The 26323-nt window shown below is 38.6% G+C and overlaps 1 protein-coding gene across 6 annotated transcripts in view; it reads left to right on the top strand.

The window, feature by feature from the left end:
- The window catches only part of LOC26514435 (Down syndrome cell adhesion molecule-like protein Dscam2), a 1172063-nt gene that overhangs the window by 743188 nt on the left and 402552 nt on the right, over window positions 1-26323 (top strand). For 5 of the 6 annotated variants that reach the window (XM_044715439.1, XM_044715441.1, XM_044715442.1 and 2 more), the window contains exon 12: window positions 3583-3741. In XM_044715439.1, the coding sequence (XP_044571374.1) occupies window positions 3583-3741 (159 nt within the window). Of the gene's footprint in view, window positions 1-3582; window positions 3742-26323 lie in introns of those variants that run through there. The other variant, XM_044715444.1, reaches the window with a different exon arrangement.

Below are 26323 nucleotides of genomic sequence, written 5' to 3'. Positions count from 1 at the left end.
AAAGAAATTGATGAAGTTTTTAATCTAACTTGGAACGACCGGGATGGCTTGCCCAATTTTAGCTCTTTAAGATAAAATGATATTAATTCCATTTTGTGAAAACTTGTCCGATCTACCTATTTTCATGAGGATCACCCTACTGTATTCTATAGCTACCATATAGTTTGGGGCTTGAAACTTGGGACTTTTTCCAACATTTTTATTTAGAAAATAGATTTATGATGGTAAAAAGTATAGGCTTGATTTTTGATTTTTTTTCTTTCTGGACCTTTGTTTTTTCTGGACTATGGTTCTGGGGAGCCTAAAGATTATGGAGCAAGTGAAATAGTTAGATTTTGTCCGCCTGTGTAGTTTATTGATTTTCAACTTTGTATACCTTTTAAGATTTTCATGGAATTCCGTCTTTAAAAAGACTGTGCTTTTATTATGGTGTTTATTTTGGTACTGTGCTATTCTCATAAAATCAGGGGCGCACGCAGGAAATATTTTTGGGGGGGGTTAGGTAAGTTAAGTTTGAATGTGAATATTTATAATTTATTCATGAATAATTCACAATGTAATATCGATCTTTCTTGGTTTTTGGGCCATTATACTCAATATTGCGTCAGAGGTTACTTCCAGATCCCGGTGAATGTTCAGAAGCGCCAATCCATTCAATCTTTGCTCTCCAGTCTTATTGCGTAAATATGTCTTCAATCTTCGTAGTGTAGAGAACGACCGTTCGCTCGAAGCCACTGTTACTGGCAGTGTTGCACCGATCTGAAGAAATCGGTATACCGTTGGATAGAATGTTTCATCGCAAACGTCCAAAGCTTCGATGAATGTTTTTATGGGCTTCTCTTTGGAAAGATTTGAACATTTTCTGTAATTAGAAAAATTTTTCTTTATAATCCAAGCATATTTTGAGCCAATACGATTACCTTTTCCACAACTCAATTTCTGCTTCGAATTCTTCGGTGAATACAGGGATGTCATTTGGCCATTCTTCTTTCAAGGTTTGAACAGTATCGTGTAATTCAGACACATCAATGTCCGCACATTTCTCCGGAATGATGTTTTGTATCCTGGAGAGAATATTCCTATGTTCCAAAAATCTCGACTCGAGCTCTTCTGAGTATTTGTCCAAGAACGGAATGTAAATTGATCGACGATAGTAATCTTCAATACTCCCTTCGTAGTTGTCCCGATTTTTCTGTCGTCCTACTCGTCGAGGAACATTCAGCTCAGCATCAATGGTTTCTGCAGCTTCAGTCGCTAAAATAAAGATTTCGCTGAATTTTTCTGTAGCTTCGTGCACATCGTTCGCGTAACTGACGCATTGGCTCAAATCGCAGTCTTCCTGTTGAAGGAACAGGCTCAGATTTTTCGTCAAGCTGAAGATAGGTTTCAGCACAGTCAACGCTATGATGAACTCAGCCGTCCGAATAGACGCAAGCAAAGTATTTGGCTGAACACCATCAGATTTGATGTTCATTTCATTCATGTCTTCAAGTGCTGAGCAAATAAATTGTAACACTTCGAAAAACAAACTGAGCGATGCCAAATGTTCAACCCAACGCGTTTCACAAAATTTGAGAAGACGGGTCTGCTTCGCTCCAGAGTTCGCTGCGAGGATATGTGACTTCAAAAAATTTCCAGCCTTGTTTGAATTACAGAAAAAATTCACTACCGCTTTGACAGTTGACATGCAATTTCGGATTGATGATATATCGCATGCGTGTGTGATGGCTAAATTTAAGTTATGATTAGCGCAATGCAAGTAAAGAGCATCTGGACACGTTTTTCTGACAATAGCCGCACAGCCTTTGAATTGTCCGCTCATAACTCGAGCTCCATCATAACCTTGAAAAAAAAACAGTATTACATTCTATGAATCGTTCTATAAACTTACACGATATTTACGAATTTACCTTGCCCTTTCATGAAATTGGTGTCAACTTTAATTTCCTCCAAATTTTTCAGGATTGTTTTTGCAAGGCCCGCTCCAGTCACATCAACCACAGGGACGAAACGCAGAAAATCTTCTCGGATTTTGTGCTCTTTCTTCGGAAATTTTCCGACACATTGAACATATCGAACACCCAACGTTAATTGTTCGATCCCACTGACATCGGTGGTTTCATCAGCAGTTATTGTGAAACATTTTGATTCATTGACGCGCTTTACTAATCCTGGGTGATGATTTCTCCTGCAGCTTCGATAACCTCGTTTTGAATGCGGTCGCTCAGATAAGTTGCATTGGCACCTGCTGTTTTAAAATGTTCCTGCAAAACCATGTCTCCACTTTCCATAGCAAAACGAAGAAGAGCTCTGAAATTTCCATCATTCTCTACTGGCATATCCTTCGATAATGGGCCCCGATCCCGATGTCCTCGAAGTGCTAGTCCTTGTCTGCCACATAGTAAAATGATGCGAATGATGGGTTTCAATTTCTGTCTGTTTTCTTGTTGGACATGTTTTTTGCCCAGGTCAATTGCGTTCTTCATGTATCATTTTAAAATTCTGCGCATCTTCATGCGCATCTTTGTGATACTTTCTGGATTGATGGTCTCTGAATTTTTCTAAAGCTTTTTTCCAATATCGGAAAGCGCTTCGAACCAACATATCAACGTTTTCATGGTTTCCTTTACCGATGTTTTTTTGCACAAATAATAAGCAGAGTCGACAATAAGCTCCATCTTCAACAGTTGAATAAGCCAACCAGGGGAATGCTCGCAGCCAAGAAAGTTGAAACTTAAGATTTCTGTTACCCGATGATGGGAATTTGAAAGAAACATCTGGTGTCCACACATTCACGAGGAGCTCGTACTTTTCATTATCGTATAATTGTCTTCTACAAAACTTTTCAACGTCGTTAGGTGGACCCTACAAATAATAAAAATCAATTGAAAAATTGCTTCGCAATTTCTCCCAAAAGTTCTTTTGCGAAGCAGGATATGCTTTATTCTAACTCTTATTGCTACTCCATCGCTCTGTGCGTGACGTGCTGGATCTAAAGAATCTGAATCCTCTAATCTTGGTCTTTTCGCAGTGTTTTTCATGGCCTTTTCATTTTCATTTTGAACTTGTTCGGGAAATGGAGTATTTGGAATATTAGGGTCCAAAATTGGCGCATTTTTTTGGTTTGAAAAATGATGTTATCTTTGCATTAGACATTTTTGTTGGGCAGGTCGTAAACAAACGTAAACAAACGTCACATTATTTTATAGGTTATCAACATGTCAATATAGTTACTCATTTTGTAAGTGGCGATCTCGTGGTATCTGCCAGAACTATGAGCATGGCGCCATTTTTGAATGAACTATGAGCATGGCGCCATTTTTGAATGAACTATGAGCATGGCGCCATTTTTGAATGAACTATGAGCATGGCGCCATTTTTGAATGAACTATGAGCGTGGCGCCATTTTTGAATGAACATGAAATTTATATTTTTATTTTCCCGTTAATTTTGCAATTTTTTCAACATTTCGGGGGGGGGGGGGGGGGGGGGGGGGTTCGAACCCCTCAAAACCCCCCCCTGCGTGCGCCCCTGCATAAAATGTATCGTTATTTATGATGGTCGAATATTTTCTCATTTTAGATGGAGTGAAACTACCCGTAAATGCAAGACAGAGAATTAACAATGCTACACTTACTATTGAAAATGTCCAGCGGGCTGCCGACCAGGGAACATATACTTGCATAGCAAGAAATAAACAAAATTACACTTCAATGCGCTCAGTTGAACTAAAAGTGTTGAGTAAGTATTGTTGAGTATTGTTATTGGGAACTTTAAGTGTTTGGTTTTGTATATAGCAACGTTAAATTTAAGAAGTCTAAATCAAATTTCATAAGTCTACTTAGTTTTGAAAACAAAAAAAAGTTACATGGGGCCAAATCCTGCGACCGTAGCGTAGGCATGATTGGGGTGATTTTTTGCCTTTGGCAAAAAAATTTCTCAATATTTTATAAGTTAAGCACATTTCATATATACAGCTCTTTCTAGCTTCAGTCATTACGGTCGATTGCGTATATCAGGTCGGCCAGCGCATCACTTACTTGACTTTAGTGTTACTGTGGTGGAAATAACTTCTTTTCTCTTTCCATCGCTACTTTAAGCTATGACAATGCAATAGTCTAGTATCGGGAGTATCATTGCCTCGATTTCTCTTGAAAGGAACGGATTTTTTTCGAACAGCGCAGTATTGGATAACAAGAAAGGAAAGCTAACTTCGGACAGAGCCGAAGTTTGTACACACTTGCAGTACATGTAGTATTATATATGTATCGTATAAATTTCGCCGATCGTTACGAGAATTTCACTATCAAATCAATTGAAAAATAGCAAGGGTTGTCATTTCCGATCGTTCAGTTATATGGCAGCTATAGAATATAGTCGACTGACTGACCAATTTGGCAAATTGGATTACTTTGCCCAAAATGGACTGTACCAAGAATGTGTGCAAAGTTTCAACTCGATAGCTTTAAAACTTTGAGACTATTTTGCGTAGAAACAGACAGACAAACGGGCATGCTCATATCGATACCCTCTGCATGGGTATTACCATTATTTTTACCCCATACATATTATGGGGGAAAATGTGTTTCTAACAAACTAACTGTATTAGGTGCCACCCAAAAAATTGAATTTCATCTGTCTTTTAAGTTTAAAGTTTAAGGCTGTTGTGCTATTAATAGTTTTTAATAGCGGCCAAATGAATTAAAATTCCAGAGTTCAATTTCAATACAACTTCAGTCTTTATTTTCGTGGGTTCAACTCTAACCCAACTTGCAGTCGCTCAAATCAATAACAAAATTGCAAGTGGCAAAGCTTAGCAATATGAATTTAGCAATATGAACGCACACAAATGGAAGATTTGCTAGTGTGCAACAGCTCTACGAAAAAGCTCCCCAAAGCGCATGCGCTACAAATACCAGCAAAGCGCATGCGAACGGGGGAGAAGTAAACAAAACCGATAACCCGCCGCCGCTACTCAGATTTATAATATATGTAACTTATTTTACGCAGCTTCGCCCTTTTCTGCTTGGCTCAACAAAGGCTATTTCAAACTATTTCAAACTGGATTTACGGATGAATTGCAGATGAATTTTATTAATTAATATTATATAATTTAATTATAAATAAACTCAAATATTCATCATTACACAGATTAACATATTCAAAACGAATTCAAAATTGTTATTGAAAGGAAGGAGTCAGTTTTGTTGGAAAATTAAGGACGACTATCAACTTAACTATGACATAAAATCAACCATTTGGGCTGTAGAACTACATATAAGTCAAAAGTCGTAGAACGACATTGAAATAATTTTAGATCTCAGGAATTAAAGTGCACAAATGGAAAGCAGGTGTTCCTTGCATCATATATGAATTTCATAATATCGATCAACCTGTCAGTATCGCTCGCGTTGTGACGAAATGCAATGGGTGAAAATTATTTGCATTAAGAATATAGTTTTGCTTCTTTTTCTTCATTTTTGCGTTTAAACATATTTGCAGCTTAATTTTTGCATCTGCAGCTCTTCTCTAACTCTCTCGCTCTCGTGACGTGTTTTAACATAACTTTATCAATCGGGATATATTTATATATCGGGATAATAGATAGCCAGCATAGTATAGATAACACGCTTACAAACGTTCCTAATATAAGGACTAGACAATTTATCCTCTGTTCTTAGCCATAATTAATTCCGTTATTCGAAATATTCCCGCATGATACTCATAGGGTAATATGAACTGTAATTGCCGCTTCATATCTCTTTTCTTTCCTATGAATCTAAAAATATCTCTTTTTTGTGCTACCGGTTAGTCAAGGGATCTAACAATGTATCCCCCTTCCTATGAAGGTTACCAGTCCGTGTAGGGAGATCTCTGTGAGGTCAGTTAGGCCCGTTAAGTCAGTACACCCTACTGCCAAGAAGTGCCATAAGATGTGCATACGGCGAAACCGTCTCCTGCAGCTCCAGCAATAATGAAGGCAATTGAAGGCACCGAAAACCTGCCAATCAGCCAGAGCTCAGTGATTCTCTTTACCGCTAGACTGCAGTCTATCCTGTGAAAGGAAATGAGCCTCATGGATATTTTCATTTTCGTTGAGACTTGGATGAATTAAACCAAGCCCATTCCTATTCGCCCAAGTCGAAAATATTTTCAGCTTTTCCATCATTAGGATGCGGAGCACTCCTTCTGACGTATCTCTGAATAGATGATCCTCCCAGTGTAACATCGAAGCTCCGTTTGACCAGGATCTGTCTTACGGAGCATGGTATGATATTCTTAAAAGCACCTTCATTGTCTAGAAATGCAATGAGCGCATATTCCTTGTCACTGAGCTTCCTTGGGGGTGCAATGAGAAGGTTTCCCATCCTTGGGTATAAAGACCCGTGACATTAGTCGGTTCTACCGCCTTTTGGTCCGTGAATTCGATCGGCCACCTGCATACGCTATCGTGGTCTCGCTCTATCGCGGTATCTCTCGGTCCCTCCGCATCATCAAGCGTTGAGCCGCGTTCTGTCTTTTTCGTTTGGTCTTTAACCCCTCAGACATATCCACATATATCGCTCATATCATTATATCAAATCTGATCAAATAATATATTTACATATATTATTATTACTATATTTACATAGAACAGTTTTTTTACTTTGTTAAAAACTGAAATTTTTAACAATAATTGCAGCTACACAAAAACGCTCGGTAACTTAACATTTGGTGATTGTGCTCGAGAAAATATAAAAATAGTTTTCCATCGAAAATTTGAGCTGCGCGGCTTAAAATATAACCTTAAAAAACATTATTTGGTTTGTGATTTTTGCGCGAAATATTGATAGGGATATCCTCATTTTTTTCATGATATTGGTGTACGTATGAAGTGCATGTATCTCTAGCGTATTTTGGTAAATGATGCAACCAGTGGGTCATTGCAGAGGAAGCTCCGACTGTGCTGACCTATCTAGCTGCATGGGCCAGAAAAAAAAGATGCTTAGATTTTAAACGAATTAGAAACTATATATTACATATTACAGCTTAGATGTTTTATGATATTAACTTGGGCCCCATTAAATTGCTAAGTAATAGTGACATTTGAAGAAATGTCTTCAATATCGCATTATGCTTAAAGTTCTTCTTTCACAATGGGTAGGGTGATATTTACATTTATCAAAAAGTTTAGTCTCGTAAGAAGTATTTAGTCTCGCATCTATCTAACCAAGAGCTCTATCTTATATTGTCCTTTCGAACCACCCTCCCTTTTACAAGAACGTACGTGGTTCCCAGATCAGCTTCAATTACGTATAGAGGGGTAGTCTTATCTCCTAAACGTCTGTTGGATTTTACCAGAACCTTGTCGCCTACCTTAAAAATACCATTTTGCCGAGCCGGATTATTTCTACTCAGCTGCTCATGCTGTGCTTTCGTAAGTTTTCCTACTATGTGCAAAATATGGTCAAGGCTGGCATAGACAGCTTCAATGCAAGAATGGGTTTCTTCTTCTTACAGAGTGATATGTTCTATTATATGTATTCTGTGGCTGCCTGGAGAAATATTTGGACAATATCATCTATCTTCCATTGCAGTGTTAAGAATCCCGTGTGATAAAGTGCCGTGAAATCTCTCTACCTGTCCGTTTGAAATGATATGTAACGGAGGCGCGCTAATCACATCTATCCCGAATTGCTCTTGCAGCAAATATCGAATCGTAGCAGAAACAAAATACGGCTCAGTATCGCATTATCTCCTAATGCGGGGAAAAAGATTTACCAATTGCAAAATAGGAGCTTTCACATCTTCAATGGTGCGCAATAGGCTGAACCAAAGAGAACTTAGAAAACTTGTCAACTGCCGTAAGGAAATATTTTCCGGCTGTTGAGAATATATCAATGTGTAACATCTCACCTACACGCGAGGGTATTGAAGTCACTCCAAGCTCTTATTTTTTTGGATGCCTTGCGTATTTTCCCGTCTTGCAAACCCTGCTATTAAGAACCACTTCGGATGCTATCTTAACCATTTTTGGAAATAATAGTCGAGTAAAACCTGCTTAACTTAAGCCTTATTATTCTGTAGGACCATTATTTCCTTTTGTTTCTCTCTCCTTATTATATCCGTCCCCCAATGTCTGCAGTACCAGAACTTGATAGCGGGAAATAGCCTAACCAACCTATCTTGAATATAGGCCAGAGTCGGAAGATCGCAGTGTATTGCATTTACCACGTTAGGAGTCATAAAATCCTTTATCTGGTCTATCAAGTTCTCCTTACTGCTAAACGTAATAAGGTACCGTGTCTTTGTTCCAAACATTTAAAAAATGTCCTGCGAGTCGGGGTGACTGTTTCTTTCAGAATTATCTGATTCTGGAAGCAGTTGACTGGTTTGTCACTAGCTTCGAGAACATAAGTTAAAGACTCTTCGCTGTGTATCATCACGACATCTGACTCTGGAGCATTCTGCAAAGCATAAACGGTCTGGCGCGATAAAGCATTAGCTTATTAATTCTCCTTTCCTGGCTTAAATAAAACCTTTGCGCCGCTTTCTTCGATTCGCAATTTGGGGTTTTATCGGAGACTGCATATGTGTGCGTTCTTTCCGTACAAGTAATGGCCCAGGGTGTCTAAGGCCCATACAATTGCCAAAAGCTACCTCTCATTAGTGGCGTAGTTTACTTCCATGTCTTTCAGCATTCTCGAAATCATGGTTATCGGTGTTTTATTTTGCGATAGAACCGCACCAACACCCGTAGAAGAAGCGTTCGTTGTCAGGTCAAAAGGCCCCGAAAAGTCTGGGTAGTGCAGAATTACATCATTACATTGGGTATCATCAAAATCAACAGGCAAATAAATTTTTTGAACGAAACTTACAAGCTTTACCAGCTTCTCCATTAAGAATATTAGTCAATGGTATCTCAATTGTTGCGAAATCCCTGATGAAACACTAGTTCATAAACGTTGCCGGGCTTTTTGAGTTCTCTCCTTTTCTACGCTTGTTCTGATACCCTCATTGGACTACAAAATCAAGAAACTCAACACTTGCCATATAAAATTGAGACTTTTCCCTTGACACTTTCATGTTAGCATCGCGCAAACTTTTAAGACCCTCGCCCACATGAGATATATGTTCTTCTTTTGTCATTGAGAAGAAAATAACATAATTTACCTTTACGTGGCAGGAACAACCAATTTTATCCCGAAGAACATCATCTATGGCTCTTTGGAAGATGCTGGATGCGTTCTTCAGACCAAATGGTAGACGGCAAAACTAATATTTTCCACCATTTACAGAAAAAAATTTTTTCTCCCTATCAACTTTAGGTCAAGAGTTGTGAAAAAACTTGCCTTTCCTATGTTTGAAAGTATCATAGAAATACTTGGAATTGGGTATTTGTCGGGTATAGTCTTTTAATTTTTAATTTAATTTTCATTGTCTTTTGTCCGCATATATATGCCTCCACTTACGTATCAAACGGCAGAAATTTATTTGGGTCAAAGGAATTTATATTTGAACATATCATATGCCTAAATTCCGTATCGCAGCTGGGAAAATTATGTCATCGACGTTCGTGAAATTAACTTCCGCGCACCTGTAAAATTCGAGTGCCTCAGCGCCCTCCTTGATGATTATAAGCTTTCTTTCGAGGTCAATGTAACCGCCTACCTTTGCTAGCAGGCAACCTTTGCTAGCAAAAAAAAAACGGGCTGTTTACTCCAAAGATATTCAGGTAACACTTTTTCTTAATTTTATTACAGCCATGAATAGGGTGTACATTAAAAGGAGCTTGCACAGGAACTGGTGTTGGAATTTCTTTAATATAGCTTTTTGATGCCCCTGTAACAATCAACAATTTCTTAACTACCCCGCTACAATTCGTTTTAAGAACGGGAGCAGGGATGCTCCGCTAAAAAATTAACGTCATCATTTTCATAGTCCGTTTTCGTTTCAGCGTCAATGTCTGGCGCTTCCTCCTCGGCTTCCTCATTATATTGCCTACCCGACGGAGATTGTTCTTGGTAATCTTGAGAGAGTATATTCACTCTCTGGCGCCTCTGATCCGACATCCTTTGCGAAATCGCAACCCTCTTATAGTTTCCTTGCTATCGACTACTTCCAATCGCCTGAGGCATAGATGGGTATTGAGGAAGCGTTTCTTGGTTTATCGGACGCCGGAAGTTGGTAGGCTGCCTTAGTCTTGAAGACGATGGATCTACTTCCATACTTTCAACGGGGTCACGTGCACCCGCGTTGATTTGGCACGCCCTTGTTGATGGGGCAGTCTTAAACTTCTATCTTCAATGGACTTAGCATGCTGCGACGCGAACGCATACAGTTCATGGTTAGACTCGAGCTCTTGCGCCAGTGCAAAGAGTTGTTTTTTAACCTCCTCGTAGAACTGCACAATTGACATTGGGCCCTGTCGTAATGTGGATAACTCCCTTTCGAAAAGGTGCAAGGGGCGCTTATCTCAATATGTAAAATCAAGGCGGCTTATGATGGCATCAAAACTTAGAACAGTATTAAACGAAGATAAGGCACAGTTAGCAGCTCCCTTAATACGATTGCGGATTATTAAGACGTCTTGGTGGGGTCTTGAGCTGCCGTCGTACGGCCTGAATGTTTCATACGCAGCCAATGCTGCTTGCCACCACGAGACATATTCTTCTTCTGAACCAAGAAAATCTGGCAGAGACTTTATGGCATCTAGACCCTCATTACATTCTACCCCGCTCACAATCTTTACTGTATAATAGGGTGTTACTTTGGGGACAGATAGTGTTGCCGCCCTAAATTGGTCTGTTGCCTGTTTCAGCTTCACTTTGAAATCTTCTTTCTGTGCCAGCAGCGCAGCCGTGACCGCAGAACTTATAATAGCTTGCTACTGTTGTGGGTCCATCGCACTGACGTCTAGTTGCCCACGGTCTGCTCTCTTATTCTCTAGTACAAGTCTGATAAAACGCTCAATTAACCGAAGTGAGCGGACGTGCTTTGCCCGAGCTCCGGGAAAACTGCAAAATAATAGTTTAAACAAAACAATTAACAAAAAAAAAATCTCTGGTAACCCAATAGAAGCGAAAAGACGCTAAAACACAATATATTAAAAGCAATAGACAATAGCAATAGGCAATAGATTTGCAAATCTTTTTATAACAGTTGTGATGTGCTAAAAAAAATTAGAGTACTGTTTTCAATAAATAAGTTCCACGCAATGAGCTTATTGAGCAACGATCAGTAGAACGAGCGTAGAAGCTCAGTCAACCAAAAAAACGGGTTTTTCTCTTACCTTTCAACCTGTGATACCGAAATAGAAAAATCGTCGATAAAGAACAACCCGGCTCTACTGACCGCTGAAAACCAAAGGGCACGGTCTTGCTGACCCGCTCTGCTCACTCCGACTCCCACGTTATGGAGTTCGCAGTGTAAAACCCCCCTCCAATGGCGGAACCAAATTTCTCACTAACAACAAGCAGTGCTACAATTTCGGCAACCACAGCGACAAAAACTGCAACTCAAAATACCGCGACATCAACGATTAAAGCGATTACAAAAACAACAACTTTGGAAAGTGCCAAAGCGGCCCCGGCCATACAGACTGGATTGGATCGCTACATCCAATTTACGCGCAAGCTCAGCCCGCAAGGTAACCCGGCAGGCAATAAAACAAAAATTAACCGCGTCCAGAAGATCGACGAAGAACCAGGCAGATCCAGTAGTACCAGATTTGCCCTACTGGCGGAGGTTGACGAAAACCAACCAGCTCCAGACAGCGCAAAAAACTCCTAGCCCCCTCCAATCTATATCAATGAGAAAAACTCGAGTGCCCTGGTCAACCGAATTGCGGCATTGATCGGGAACGGTGACAACTCTCATGCTGTCCCGCTTATCAAAGGGAACGTCTCAATCTAGCTTTCTTTGCGTTCGGAAGTTTATTTTCTGCTAATGTCGCCGCTCGTTTGTTCGGAGCGCAGTGGGGAAGTTACTGCTACGCAGCTTCGTTGGTGTGAGGCCGTTCGGTGCTCGTCGATTTTCCGCCGTGCCTATCATACCGCTTGTGTTGATTTACCCTCTGAGGCTATAAAACTTCAGATCCCCACTTGGTCAAAAGTGGCTGTCCCAAGAAAAAAGAGGAATAACCCAAACAGGCGCATTGTTGGAAATGCACCCAGTTGTACGCAGCTCCAAGTTCTAAATTTGCAATGGCTACCTAACCGGAGGCACTGGGAAAATTTGTCGCTGATAAGTTGCACCTGGACCCCAGTGACATAGCCTGTGCTAGATTGGTTAAAAAAGATGCTGATCGCTGAGCGTCAAAAAACCCCGAGTAAGCGGCGCCACTGGAGCCGTTATTTTTCCCTCTTCATATTCTTCGAACTGGTCATTATATTGGCCCTTTCCTGAGCCGCCAATAGCATTCGGCGCTGGCAGTTATGGAAACTGTTGATGTCTATTTCACTTCCTATGATATTCTGCTCCCTTCAATGCACTATTTGCTCCAACAACAGCAGCTGATTCCAAGGTGGGCTGTTTGCATATTATCTTCGCTTGGGGACCTCCAGCAACAACAAGTGGTTCGCTATCGTCTTTTTGTGAGCCCCTCTCTGTTTATCTTATCTTTCTTTGATGGGTTGTCCACTGTGAGACTGACCACTCGTGCTCACTTTTCGGCGTCTGGAGGAAATGTTTGCTTACATCGTGGTCTGGAGCGTAGAGCATCGCTACGCGTGGATGCTCAAAACTATTTTAGCTCTATATCTTTATCTTTACCTGGCACTGGATTCGCAAGGCGACTGGACACTCATGGGTTCAATCTGGAGATTAAGGAAAATGTATGTGTGTCCACTTTGGCTATCTTGGAAGCTATGCGTTTGGGATATGTGGCCTCTAGGGTCCTATCAGGACCCTGCCAGTGCCTTCACATATACCACACTGCCGCCCAATTCCTACAGTGGACTGCATGGATCTAGCTGCCTTGGGCTCTAATAAAAGCTTACAAGTTTTCTTCCAAAATATATCTGGAATGCGGACCAAATCCCGCATGGTGCTTTTGAATTCTTCAGTCTGTGATTTTGATGTAATCATTCTTTTGGAAACATGGCTCAATATCAACTTTAGTTCCTCCGAGTTCTTTGATCCCAACTTGTTTCAAGTATTAAGAAAAGATCATGATTCATCCATCACCCATTGTGAGCGAGGAGGTGGTGTGATTATTGCTATCCGCCGATCCATGTTGGCCACGGTGGTTAGCCTTAGGGTTGGCGACCCTATACTGGATCAGCTAGCCGTCTCAATTCAGGGCATTCAGGGCCCTTTCATCATCATTGCATCGTATATCCCACCAAACAGCGCATTCAGTACTTATCAAGCGCATATGGAAAATATCGCCAGTGTCTGTTGTAGTATGGAGGTATGCTGGCGACATCAACTTGAGCTCTATTGTTTGGTCGGAGTCCCTAGGCATGTTACCCAGCAATGTTCACCAATCGCATGAAATCGTTGTCTTGGACGATATTTTTAGCATGGGCCTCTCCCAAGTAAATAATATTTATAATGATTTATCGAAAATTTTTGATCTGATATTTTTAAATAATGTCGTACGTAGTAAAGTAGAAATTTGTAATGTACCATTAAGTCCGTGAGATATGCACCATAAGCCATTGTTGATACACATTGAATTTTATAGTTTTCTACATTCCCCCTTACCTATTTCTTATTATCACTTTAATGAGTCTAACCTTTCACTTATTAATAACGGTATTGTAAGTTTTGAAGTGCCTTTTTTCGGATGGCACGATTGATGAATGTTATACTATGTTTTTGATTGCTCTTTTCAATATTATCGACAATAATGCCTCCGTTAGGGTTGGAAGGTCGTACAAGCTGCCTTGATTTTTTTTTTTACGCAGTTCCCACTGCATACGTACAGCCCACCTCCCGTCCAACCGACCGAGGGACGCTGCCGCGTGACGTACGGCTCCTAGTTAAGCGAAAAGTACGAGAAAGATATCACGAGGAATAGTGTTGCACAGATAAGGCGGTTAATATAAGCGATTTAAGATTGTTAGTAGAGCAAGGTGATAAGATGTGGTAGAGACCATTGTAGTCCGAACATAATACCTTGAACGGATCGTGTTGGGCATATGTCGAACTACAATGGCTGAGGAGTAGAGGACGAAAGTTTCTAGTCCTTCTATTAGGAAACTTAAAATTTAAGCGTGTTAGTAAATGCTGGCTGTCTATATTTCCATAAATAAGATTGTATAGAAACATGACACCCAGCATCGTTCTACGGTTTGTTCATGATGGTAAGTTAATTAGTAAAAGTCTACTACGATAAGATAAGTCTACTACGATGATACACAGAGGGTCTAAAAAACTAATAGAATAGAAGGGACAAATTTTTTAAGCTGGTGTAATATAAGCGGGAGTTTGAATTCCTCAATAAATTTCTATACAACCAATATACACTGCTGGTCTTAGGTTAGACGCACTCACTTTTTTTTTAAATAAAATGCTATATTTATAATAATGCTTATTTTTATTGTCCAAAGAGCTTTTCTTATCAGAGTTCAAATCTTGTTCGAAAAATATGTGCTCACAGCTGGTTGATTTGCGAAAAAATATCTGTACATTCGAAGATTGCAGAAAGTTCTATTGCAATCTAGCGTGTTTTCGGTTGGTCATTGAAATAGACGCACTTCCGATTTCTTTGTCTTGCTTAAACAAGTGCAGTTTTTTGTACTGAGATAATATTAAAAATAAAAATATACAAGTAAATTGTTTTAGAGCTATATTTAAATTAAAAATGGGGAAAGCTGGTGTTATGAGCTTATTAAAACGTAAAAAAGTAGACCTTTTTCACTCGCAAGGCCTGTTCAATCGAAACATTGCCAAATAGATAAAGCGCAGCTCCAAAACTGTTGATAGATTTTTAAAAGCTCCATGGGAATATGGAAACAACTTTAAAGGAAAAAAAAGAGCACTATCTGAACAAGCAGTTCGAAAAATTGTTGGAATTGCATCAAATTCGACCAAGTCCGCAGCTAAGATTAAGGAATTAGCCGAAGTAAAAGCAAGCCTTTCCACCATTCAGCGTACAATCAAAAATTCAGAACACCTAAAGCGTCTAAAAATCAAGAAAATGCTCTGAATGCAATACGCAAAGAAAAACGGCTTCAATTCGCGAAGGAATACATGACGTGGAATGTTCAAACAGACACTCGCCTTAATGATTGGCGTTCTGTTGTTTTTACTAATGAAAAACGTTTTAATTTAGATGGCCCCGATGGTTTTCAATATTATTATCACGATTTGCGAAAAGATGAGATATATTTAAGTCGCCACCACAGCCGAGAAGGTGGAGTAATGGTGTGGGGTGCCATCACGTTTTATGGAACAATTGACTTGATTTTTATCGATCAGAAGATGAACGGCGATCGCTTCAAAACATTGTTGGAGTCCGTATTTCCAAAATTAAATCCTCTCTTTGGACCAATTCCTTGGATTTTTCAACAAGACAATGCTCCTATTCATAACGCTCGAGTAGTAAAGTCGTTTATTTCGAGTCAAATTGTTAATATCATGACCTGGCCACCATATTCTCCAGATCTTAACATAATTGAAAATTTCTGGGGCTGGCTAACACGGAAGATATACGAAGGAGGAAAGCAATGCGAAGATAAGGAAACATTAACTGCAGCTATTAAACGTGCTTGGAGCGAGATTTCGTTGAAATACATAGATTCCCTGTATTACTAACAAATTACTAACAAAGGAGGCAGAACCCATTACTGAAATGTTTTTTTTTATTTCTAATAAATCAAATATTAACACCAACTACAAATTTAAGGGGGGGTTAGGGTTTTAAAATTTTTTTTTTTCGATTTTTTTTTTTTTGATTTTCTTATTAAAGAACCTTTCAAGAATACTGTGTCCAAATTTTAGATGGATAGGTGCATTATTAACAAAGATACAGCGATTTTAGCAACTCCACCTCCGAGCCAGGCCAACGGTCAGAAAAACTTAAAAGCGTTTTTCCCAAAACTCACTTTTTCAAAGTCGGTGCCCATCATAACTTCAAAACTACTGAATCGATCGTTTTGAAATTTTTACCACTTCTTGCCAACATAATTGACCAGGTATCCCTGGAGAGTTTTTTCCAAATTTGTTAAAATTTCTATTTTTTAAATAACAAATTAGCCGATTTTTTTCCTCAAAAATCACGTTTTTCACTTCAAAGTGTTCCCAAAAATTTAAAAACCTTCTAAAAACCCTCCCAGGGATACCTGGGAAAAATGTCTATCTAACGAAAGAACTTTGATTTTTTGATTTCGGATAATCTACAACCGATATATGAGGGGCACCGCAATGCAACTTTTTTTCGAGGAGCCTTCTAATAATGGTCGCCATTGCCGTAGTTCTTATTATTTTTTTCTGAAAATTTTACAAAACATTCTTCAAATGTTGTACTTCAATCTAAAAATAGCTTAAATAAATAGATGTTTACCAGATCCTCAAAAAAAAAACATGAAAATGTGTCTTTTTTTGCTCGCTCAGACCCTAACCCCCCCTTAATAAAAAAATTTGGTTTTTTAATTCGTTGATCGGGGCATCTACTGAGAATATTAGATTATGTGAGGAACTTTGGATAGTAGAGTCTGAATGGATTGAATTAACTTCTGGTCGGGCTCTGGTGTAATATGCACATATATGCACAATTAATATCTTATATATATATATCGACCACCCACTGTACCAAGAGTAATTAAAGGGTATACACTGTACAGTGTTTATGTTATCCATGGTCTCGGTCATAAACCTAAGTGCACCGAAATATGAATCGCCCGCTGTGCCTTTGCTGTACGCCGAAAAGTGCATATCTCCGCATATACGTAACACGAGTGGACCTTATGCATGTCCACATACCTCCGCCTAAGCGAACACAGCATAAATATATATTCATATATAAATATTTAAAGCGCCGCTTTGGACAGCGCAGCTACGAGACTTAGACCTCCTTTAACTCCTAAATAAATTTGTAAAATGAGAAACTTCCATGAGCTCGGAGCGGAAACAACAGCTGCTCCGAACATAATCTAAATCTAAAATAAATAAAGAATTAAACTAAACCTCGTCCATCTTTTACAAACGGATTGGGAACGCCTCTACATCCAGAAACAAACTACAACTACATGGAGAACCTTCGATAAAAATATTACATGGCAACCATGACAGGACACAGGACATCGAAGGATCTCCAATACATAAGACATCAAAGGATCCACAAATACAAAAAAAAAAAAAACATCAAAAAAAAAACAACACGCACACAGCAGCGGCCACTCATGATTCAAATGGAAAACAAAACAAGAAAGGAAAGCTAACTTCGGGCAGAGCCGAAGTTGATATACCCTTGCAGTTCAGTCGCAGTCCACTAGGTGGCGCCACGCATCTTATATTATTAGATATATAGCGGATCGTATATAGTCGGCCGATCCCTATGAAATTTCGCATATTGAAATATTTTGCTCAAAGAGTAATCTGTACCAAGTCCCATCTTTCTAACTTAAAAAACACCAAAGTTATGCCAATTCCGATCGTTGTATGACAGCTATAGGATATAGTCGGCCGATCCTTATGAAATTTTGTACATAAGATATTTTGGACAAACATAACATGTGTGGAAACACAAAGAGACAAACATAACATGTGTGGAAAGTCCCAACCCTCTAACTTAAAAAACACCAAAGTTATGGCATTTCCGATCAATCAGTTATATGGCAGCTATAAGATATAGTCGACCGATCCCGGCCGTTCCGACTTATATACTGCCTGCAAAGGAAAGAAGGATGTGTGCAAAGTTTCAACTCGATAGCTCTAAAACTGAGAGACTAGTTTGCGTAGAAACCGACAGACAGACGGACAGACGGACATGCTCATATCGACTCAGGAGGTGATCCTGATCAAAAATATATATACTTTATAGGGTCGGAGATGTCTCCTTCACTGCGTTGCACCCTTTTGACCAAAATTATAATACCCTCTGCAATGGTATAATAAATAAAATAAAGAAAGTTGGAAAGAAAATAAATCCAGTATGAGTACACAAAGGCCCATAGACAAAACATATAAAAAGGACCCATATTTCAATGAAAGAATCAAGCATTTAGTATCGACAACCCCAGTTAGTGTGTATGAGTTAGAAATATTTTATATAGAAACATTTAACTGCCACGTTTCACCATTGTTTCACTGCACCGCAACCCAAAAAGGAATAGTATTAACAACAATTCCGGGTGTGCTAGTGAAATCAAAAAAAAAAAACGAGCATCCATTTTTAGGTAGAACGATTGTTATGATGGTTTCTAAAAGATAATCCATACCCATAATATAATGGAATGGAATGAATTATCGAAAGAACTATCAAGCATTAAAGCAGAATTCGACAACACAGAATAGACCGTCACTAACACAGAATAGACCGATACAAAAAACAATAGTCAATAAACACGTAGAAATATTAGTTAAATGCTTTAATGAAGCTCGAATATTAATATTTGAACACAGAGAAAAGTTTAATCCGGATCACTGGTCTCGAGTATCAAAGTTTTTGATCAGACTAAGATCTAATCTAACATCTGTTAAAGAAAGGTTCAAGCTTGATATTTCAATACCTACTATTCTCAATACTTCAATAACAATTAAAGCTGGTGACGAACCAGAATCAAAAGAAGTTATTGACCAACAAGAAATAGAAGAAAGCGATATTAACAACCTTACGGTTCCGGCAGTCCTTATTCAATCTGAATTATCAGACCAGGACTTGACCGACTCTGAATTTAACGACAGAATAGTAGAATTAAAACCAACCACAATGGCTGACGAGAGCATTGCCCAAAGAGCATATATTAGAGAAATATCGAATGCCATCCCTGAATTTAACGGGCAAAGGTTACACCTTTAAAAATTTATAACAGCTTTGAGGTTAGTTAACCTAACGAAAGGCACATTCGAGAATTTGGCTGTAGAAGTTATAAAATCCAAAATAATTGGATCAACTTTATGCAGAGTCCAAAATGAAAGAACTATAGAAGCAATAATCAGAAAGCTACAAGACACTATAGTCGGAGAAACCTCTGACGTAATTAAAGCCAAAATGGCGAAAACAACCCAGAAAGGCAAAACCGCGGAAAAATGCACGACGGAAATAGACAACTTAAGGAAACTCCTAGAAGCTTCGTACATTGACGAAGGCCTATCGGCCGAACACTCTGACAAATTCAGTAGCAAGGAGGCCATCACCACAATGGTTAAAAACTGTGAGCATGGCCGCCTCAAAACAATATTGGAAGCTGGCACTTTCGTAACTATGAATGAAGCCGTCTCAGAGTACATACAATGCAGTACTGAAATGACAGGTAATGCCAATTCAATATTATACACCCAACGAGGAAATAATTATCGCGGTAATAATTTCAGAAACAATTATCGTGGTAGAGGTAATAATCGAGGTAATTATAATAATACCAGATATTACCAAAGTAACGGTTATAATCCAAACACTAGCTACTACAGAAATAACGGTAACCAGAATAACAGTTATTACACAAACAACAACCGCGGCGGAAATAACCGTGGTGGAAACAACCGCGGCAAATATAGCCGTGGGGGAAACAACAATAATAACGGTAATGATAATAATAACCAAAATAATAATATAAGGTTGTCAAATATCTCCCTTCCGCTTTTTTGCTCTTTTTTCAATGCTTTATAAAAAGTGTTACAGTGATCGGATTTAGTTCAAATATGCGCCGTTTTGTTCGATAATCTGTTTCCATCTAGACGGCAACTTCATAATACCTCCCTCGTAGAAGCCCCCCTCCTTATTTGCGAAGCGAACTTTTTGAGTTCAACTTTACACCACCAAGGGCGTTCGCCATGGACAGAAACAGGTGGTAATCACTTGGCGCTATGTCCGGGCTATATGGTGGATGCGATAAAACCTCCCATCCGAGCTCCCGTAGCTTCTGACGAGTCATCAACGAAGTGTGTGGTCTGGCGTTGTCCTGGTGGAACACTACACCCTTCCTGTTGGCCAATTCTGGACTCTTCTGGTCGATCGCCTGCTTCAAGCGGTCCAGTTGTTCGCAGTAGATGGTAGAATTAAGCGTCTGGCCATATGGGAGCAGCTCATAGTGGATGATTCCCTTCCAGTCCCATCAAACACACAGCAAAACCTTCCTGGCCGTCAATCCCGGCTTGGCCACTGTTTGGGACGATTCACCGGCCTTCGACCACGACCGTTTTCGCTTGATATTGTCGTATGTGATCCATTTTTCGTCGCCAGTCACCATCCGCTTCAAGAATGGGTCGAGTTCGTTCCGTTTCAGCAGCATATCGCAGGCGTTGATTCGGTCCAGAAGTTTTTTTTGCGTCAAATCATGCGGCACCCAAACATCAAGCTTTTTTTTGTATCCAGCCTTCTGCAGATGGTTTAAAATGGTTTGGTGACTAACTCCCATCTCCTGGGCGATATCACGAGATGCCAGATGCCGGTCTAACTCGATGTATTCCATGATTTGATCGGTATTTGTCGTCACAGGTCTTCCGCCGGCTGGCTTATCCATGGTGTCGTTTTTCCATGGTGTCGCTCTGAATCGTCGAAACCATTCCTCCGCGGTTCGAAGTGATAGAGTACCATCCCCCAAAACACCATTAATCTCACAGAACGTTTCTCTAGCGGATTTGCCTTTAATGAAGGAAAACTTTTAAATAGCGCGAATTTCGGCGTTAGTGAACTCCATGTTTACACGTCTATAACTGTTGAACGCAATATCCAAACTAATCATGCATAGCGTCGTTATGTATAGTATTGCCAGATACGAGCTCTGTAGCGCTTTTTACATAGCCGCGAAATTCAAAAGACAAAAAGGCGGAAGGGAGATATTTGACAACCTTACGAACGAAACGAATTCGGAAAACTCCCAAACACCTTTAAATACACGTCAGTAAAAAACAACAAAATTCACACTATAAATCTCAGTCAAAGTGCATTCGTTAGTTTCATAAACGCAGCAACAGGAAAAGAATTAGTTTTTCTACTTGATACAGGTGCAGAAATATCCATATTAAAGGAAAATTTTGATAATTTCCAAAACATTCAAGATGATCATATCATAAACATACAGGGTATAAGCCAAGAGGTTACCAAATCAAAAGGCATATTTTCTATTGAAATTCAGACTTCTAAGTAAATCATCCCACATGATTTTCATATAGAAAATGTGCAATTCGCTATTCCTTGTGATGGGATACTGGGAAGAGATTTTATCAAAAGGTACAATTGTCAATTAGACTTCAAGCCTTCTGAAGACTGGCTTGTAATTAGACCAAATAATCTCAAATATCCAATTTATGTTCCGATAACATACAGTTCTGGCAACAACTCCCTAATTCTGCCAGCAAGATCCCAAGTTATCCGAAAATTAAGATAAATTCCGAAGAAAACAGTGTATTAATTCCGAATCAAGAGATTCATAATGGTATCTATATAGCAAATACCATAGCAACAGTCCAGAATGCATATGTAAGACTACTAAATACCACAAATATAGATTAGGTAGTTAATATTAAAAATATTCATCATGAACCACTTTTAAACTACGATGTAGTAAAAACAGACCCAGAAAACCGTAAAAAAACTGTATTATCCCAACTTGCAAAAAACTTCCCACCTCAATTCAATGATCAACTTACAAAATTATGCACCCAGTATAGTGATGTATTCGGACTAGAAACCGAAGCGATCACTACAAATAATTTCTATAAAAAAAAATTGAGATTAAGTGATGATGAACCCGTATATACAAAAAATTACAAAAATCCTCATAGTCAACAAGACGAAATTCAAAGACAAGTCCAAAAACTCCTTAATGATAAAATAGTAGAACCCTCTGTATCACCTTATAATAGCCCACTTTTGCTAGGACCCAAAAAGGCACTCCCAAATTCAGAAAATAAAAAATGGCGATTAGTAATTGATTATCGTCAAATTAATTAAAAAACTCTTATCTGATAAATTCCCACTCCCTAAAATCGATGACATTTTAGATCAACTAGGTAGAGCAAAGTATTTTTTATGTCTCGACTTAATGTCCGGGTTTCACCAAAATGAACTCGAAAAAAATTCATGAGATATAACATCCTTTTCAACAAACAATGGTTCAAATCGTTTCACGCGATTACCATTCGGTTTAAAAATAGCGCCAAACTCCTTTCAGAGAATGATGACTATGGCTTTCTCTGGATTGGAACCTTCTCAAGCATTTCTTTACATGGATGACTTAGTAGTCATTGGTTGCTCCGAAAACCACATGCTCAAGATTCTAACTGATGTTTTCGAGAATTGTACAAAACACAACCTAAAGTTACATCCCGAACAATTTTCATTTTTCATGCATGAAGTCACCTTCCTAGGACATAAATGCACAAATAAAGGAATCTTGCCTGACGACAAAAAATACGATGTCATTAAAAATTACCCAGTCCCACATGATGTGGACAGCGCTAGAAGATTCGTTGCATTTTGCAATTATTACAGACGTATCATAAAGAATTTTGCAGAATACTCCCGTCACATAACAAGATTTCGTAGGAAAAATTTAAAATTCGAATGGACAACAGAAGGTCAAAACGCTTTCGAACATCTAAAATCAGCATTAATAAACCCAACTCTGTTGCAATACCCAGATTTTAGCAAAGAATTTTGCATAATTACAGATGCTTGCAAATACGCTTGTGGAGCAGTACTAACTCAAAATAAAAATGGATTACAGCTTCGAGTTGCATACGCATCAAGATCCTTTACGAAAGTCGAGAGCAACAAGAGTACTACAGAACAAGAATTGGCAGCTATTGATTGGGCAATAACATCTAAAGTCTAACATCAATAAATATCTAAAGGGTAAAGATAATTATGTAGCCGATGCGCTGTCTAGAATAACAATCACCGACTTGAAAAACATACATTTAAATATTAAAATTCTGAAAGTCACTACCAGAAACCAAAGTAAACAAAAATCCTGCGCAGGAAATGAAAAAATAGAATTGCATAAGCAATCCATAGAAAAAGCTTCAAAGCCCAACGTATATGAAGTCATTAATAATGATGAAGTACGTAAAGTAGTGACCTTGCATGTAAATAACAATATGTGTTTATTTAAGCACGGAAGGAAAATTACAACAAGATATAATGTTAGCGATTTGTATACTAATGGAACCCTTGACTTAGGTCAATTCTTTCAAAGGCTTGAAAAGCAAGCCGGTATGCACAAAACCAGCCAACTTAAAGTGGCACCGTGGGAAAATATCTTTGAACATGTTTCAATTGATAATTTTAAAAATATGGGCAATTATATATTGAAATCATTAAGAGTAACGCTACTCAATCCGGTGACCGTAATAAAAAATAATAAAGAAAAAGAAGCTATATTGTCTACATTTCACGATGATCCAATACTAGGTGGTCACACAGGCATTACTAAAACCTTGGCCAAGGTCCAGAGACACTATTACTGGAAAAATATGTCCAAAGACATAAAAGAGTACATAAAGAAATGTCCCAAATGCCAAAAGTCTAAAACAACTAAACACACTAAGACCCCATTAACTATAACTGAAACTCCACAAAGAGCTTTCGATAGAGTAATTGTGGATACGGTTGGTCCACTACCAAAATCAAACAATGGAAACGAGTATGCAGTAACACTCATATGCGATTTAACCAAATACCTGGTAGCGATGCCAATACCAAATAAAAGTGCAAATACGGTAGCAAAAGCTATATTTGAAGATTTTATTCTAAAGTACGGTCCAATGAAGACGTTTATTACGGACATGGGGACGGAATTTAAAAATTCAATTATTGAAGGTCTATGTAAAAATTTAAATATTGAAAACATAACATCATCACCAAACTGTAGGTACCGTGGAGCGAAGCCACATAACACTCAATGAGTACATTCAGATTAGAACAGGCATTTAAGAGAGCCAGACTAATGCTAGAATCTCATAAAATAAAACAAAAAATTATTTACGACAAAACTAGTTTACATTTTGAGTAGAAAATAGGAGATAAGGTCTTATTAAAAAATGAAACTGGACATAAGCTAGATTTTAAATATACAGGCCCTTATAAGGTAGAACAAGAAAGGAAAGCTAACTTCGGGCGGAGCCGAAGTTTATATACCCTTGCAGTTCAGTCGCAGTCCGCTAGGTGGCGCCACGCATCTTAAATTATTAGATATGTAGCGGATCGTATATAGTCGGCCGATCCTTATGAAATTTGGCATATTGAATTATTTTTCCCAAAATAGAATCTGTACCAAATCCCATCTTTCTAACTTAAAAAACACCAAAGTTATGGCATTTCCGATCAATCAGTTATATGGCAGCTATAGGATATAGTCGACCGATCCCGGCCGTTCCGACTTATATACTGCCTGCAAAGGAAAGAAGGGTGTGTGCAAAGTTTCAACTCGATAGCTTTAAAACTGAGAGACTAGTTTGCGTAGAAACGGACAGACGGACATGCTCATATCGACTCAGGAGGTGATCCTGATCAAGAATATATATACTTTATAGGGTCGGAGATGTCTCCTTCACTGCGTTGCACACTTTTGACCAAAATTATAATACCCTCTGCAAGGGTATAACAAGAAAGGAAAGCTAACTTCGGGCGGAGCCGAAGTTGATATACCCTCGCAGTTCAGTCGCAGTCCGCTAGGTGGCGCCACGTATCTTATATTATTAGATATGTAGCGGATCGTATATAGTCGGCCGATTCTTATGAAATTTGGATTCTTATGAAGTATTTTTCCCAAAATAGAATCTGTACCAAATCCCATCTTTCTAACTTAAAAAACACCAAAGTTATGCCAATTTCGATCGTTCTATGACAGCTATAGGATATAGTCGGCCGATCCTTATGAAATTTTGTACACAAGATATTTTGATCAAATATAACATGTGTGGAAAGTCCCAACCCTCTAACTTAAAAAACACCAAAGTTATGGCATTTCCGATCAATCAGTTATATGGCAGCTATAGGATATAGTCGACCGATCCCGACCGTTCCGACTTATATACTACCTGCAAAGGAAAGAAGGGTGTGTGCAAAGTTTCAACTCGATAGCTCCAAAACTGAGAGACTAGTTTGCGTAGAAACAGACAGACAGACAGACGGACAGACGGGCAGACGGACATGCTCATATCAACTCAGGAGGTGATCCTGATCAAGAATATATATACTTTATAGGGTCGGAGATGTCTCCTTCACTGCGTTGCACACTTTTGACCAAAATTATAATACCCTCTGCAAGGGTATAACAAATAGTACTTAAAGATAGATTAAAACTTTTTATTTCATAATCAATCAAAATTTCATAAATATATCCTATATGGCCATACATAAAAACAAAAAAAAAAGGAAAGAAAAATGACCAAATAAAAAAAATAAAAAAAGAGAAAAATAAGCATACCGAAAATAACACCACAAAAAAAAATTTTATTGTTAACGTCATTTATTAAAATTTGTAAAATCTATGTAAGATGTAATATGCACATGTATGCACAATTAATATCTTATATATATATATCGACCACCCACTGTACCAAGAGAACTTAAAGGGTACTCACTGTAACACTTTGTCGCAGTGTTTATGATATCCAAGGTCTCGGTCATAAACCTAAGTGCACCGAAATATGAATCGCCCGCTGTTCCTTTGCTGTACGCCAAAAAGTGCATATGTCCGCATATACGTAACACGAGTGGACCTTATGCATGTCCACATACCTCCGCCTAAGCGAACATAACATAAATATATATTCATATATAAATATTTAAGAATACATAACCGTCTCTCCGCTGCCGCTTTGGGCAGCGCAGCTACGAGACTTAGACCTCCTTTGACTCCTATGTAAATTTGTAAAATGCTATTATTAAGCTATTCTGCTTAATTTGTATTTTTGTATTTGGACACGCGTCCTTCTTCTCCCCTTAGGAGGGCAGTTAAAGTTTGGCTATCTTCGCATAATCTTTAATAAATCTCCTATAATAGCTTGTCATTCCTAAAAATGATCGAAGTTCCTTTAGTGTTTTAGGTATTGGGAAGTTTTTAATTGTCTCGATTTTTTCGATGTTGGTTTTAACTCCCTCTTCTGAAATAGTGTATTCCAGAAAATCGACTTCTTTTTTGAAAAAGTGGCATTTGTCGACTTGTATCCTCATATTGGCTTTTTGTAATGTTAGAAACACTTTGTTAAAGTTTTCAGTATGATC

Source organism: Drosophila ananassae, chromosome 3L (genome assembly GCF_017639315.1).
Source record: "Drosophila ananassae strain 14024-0371.13 chromosome 3L, ASM1763931v2, whole genome shotgun sequence".
NCBI lineage: Eukaryota > Metazoa > Arthropoda > Insecta > Diptera > Drosophilidae > Drosophila > Drosophila ananassae.
This window is presented reverse-complemented; position numbering and strand designations above follow the sequence as displayed.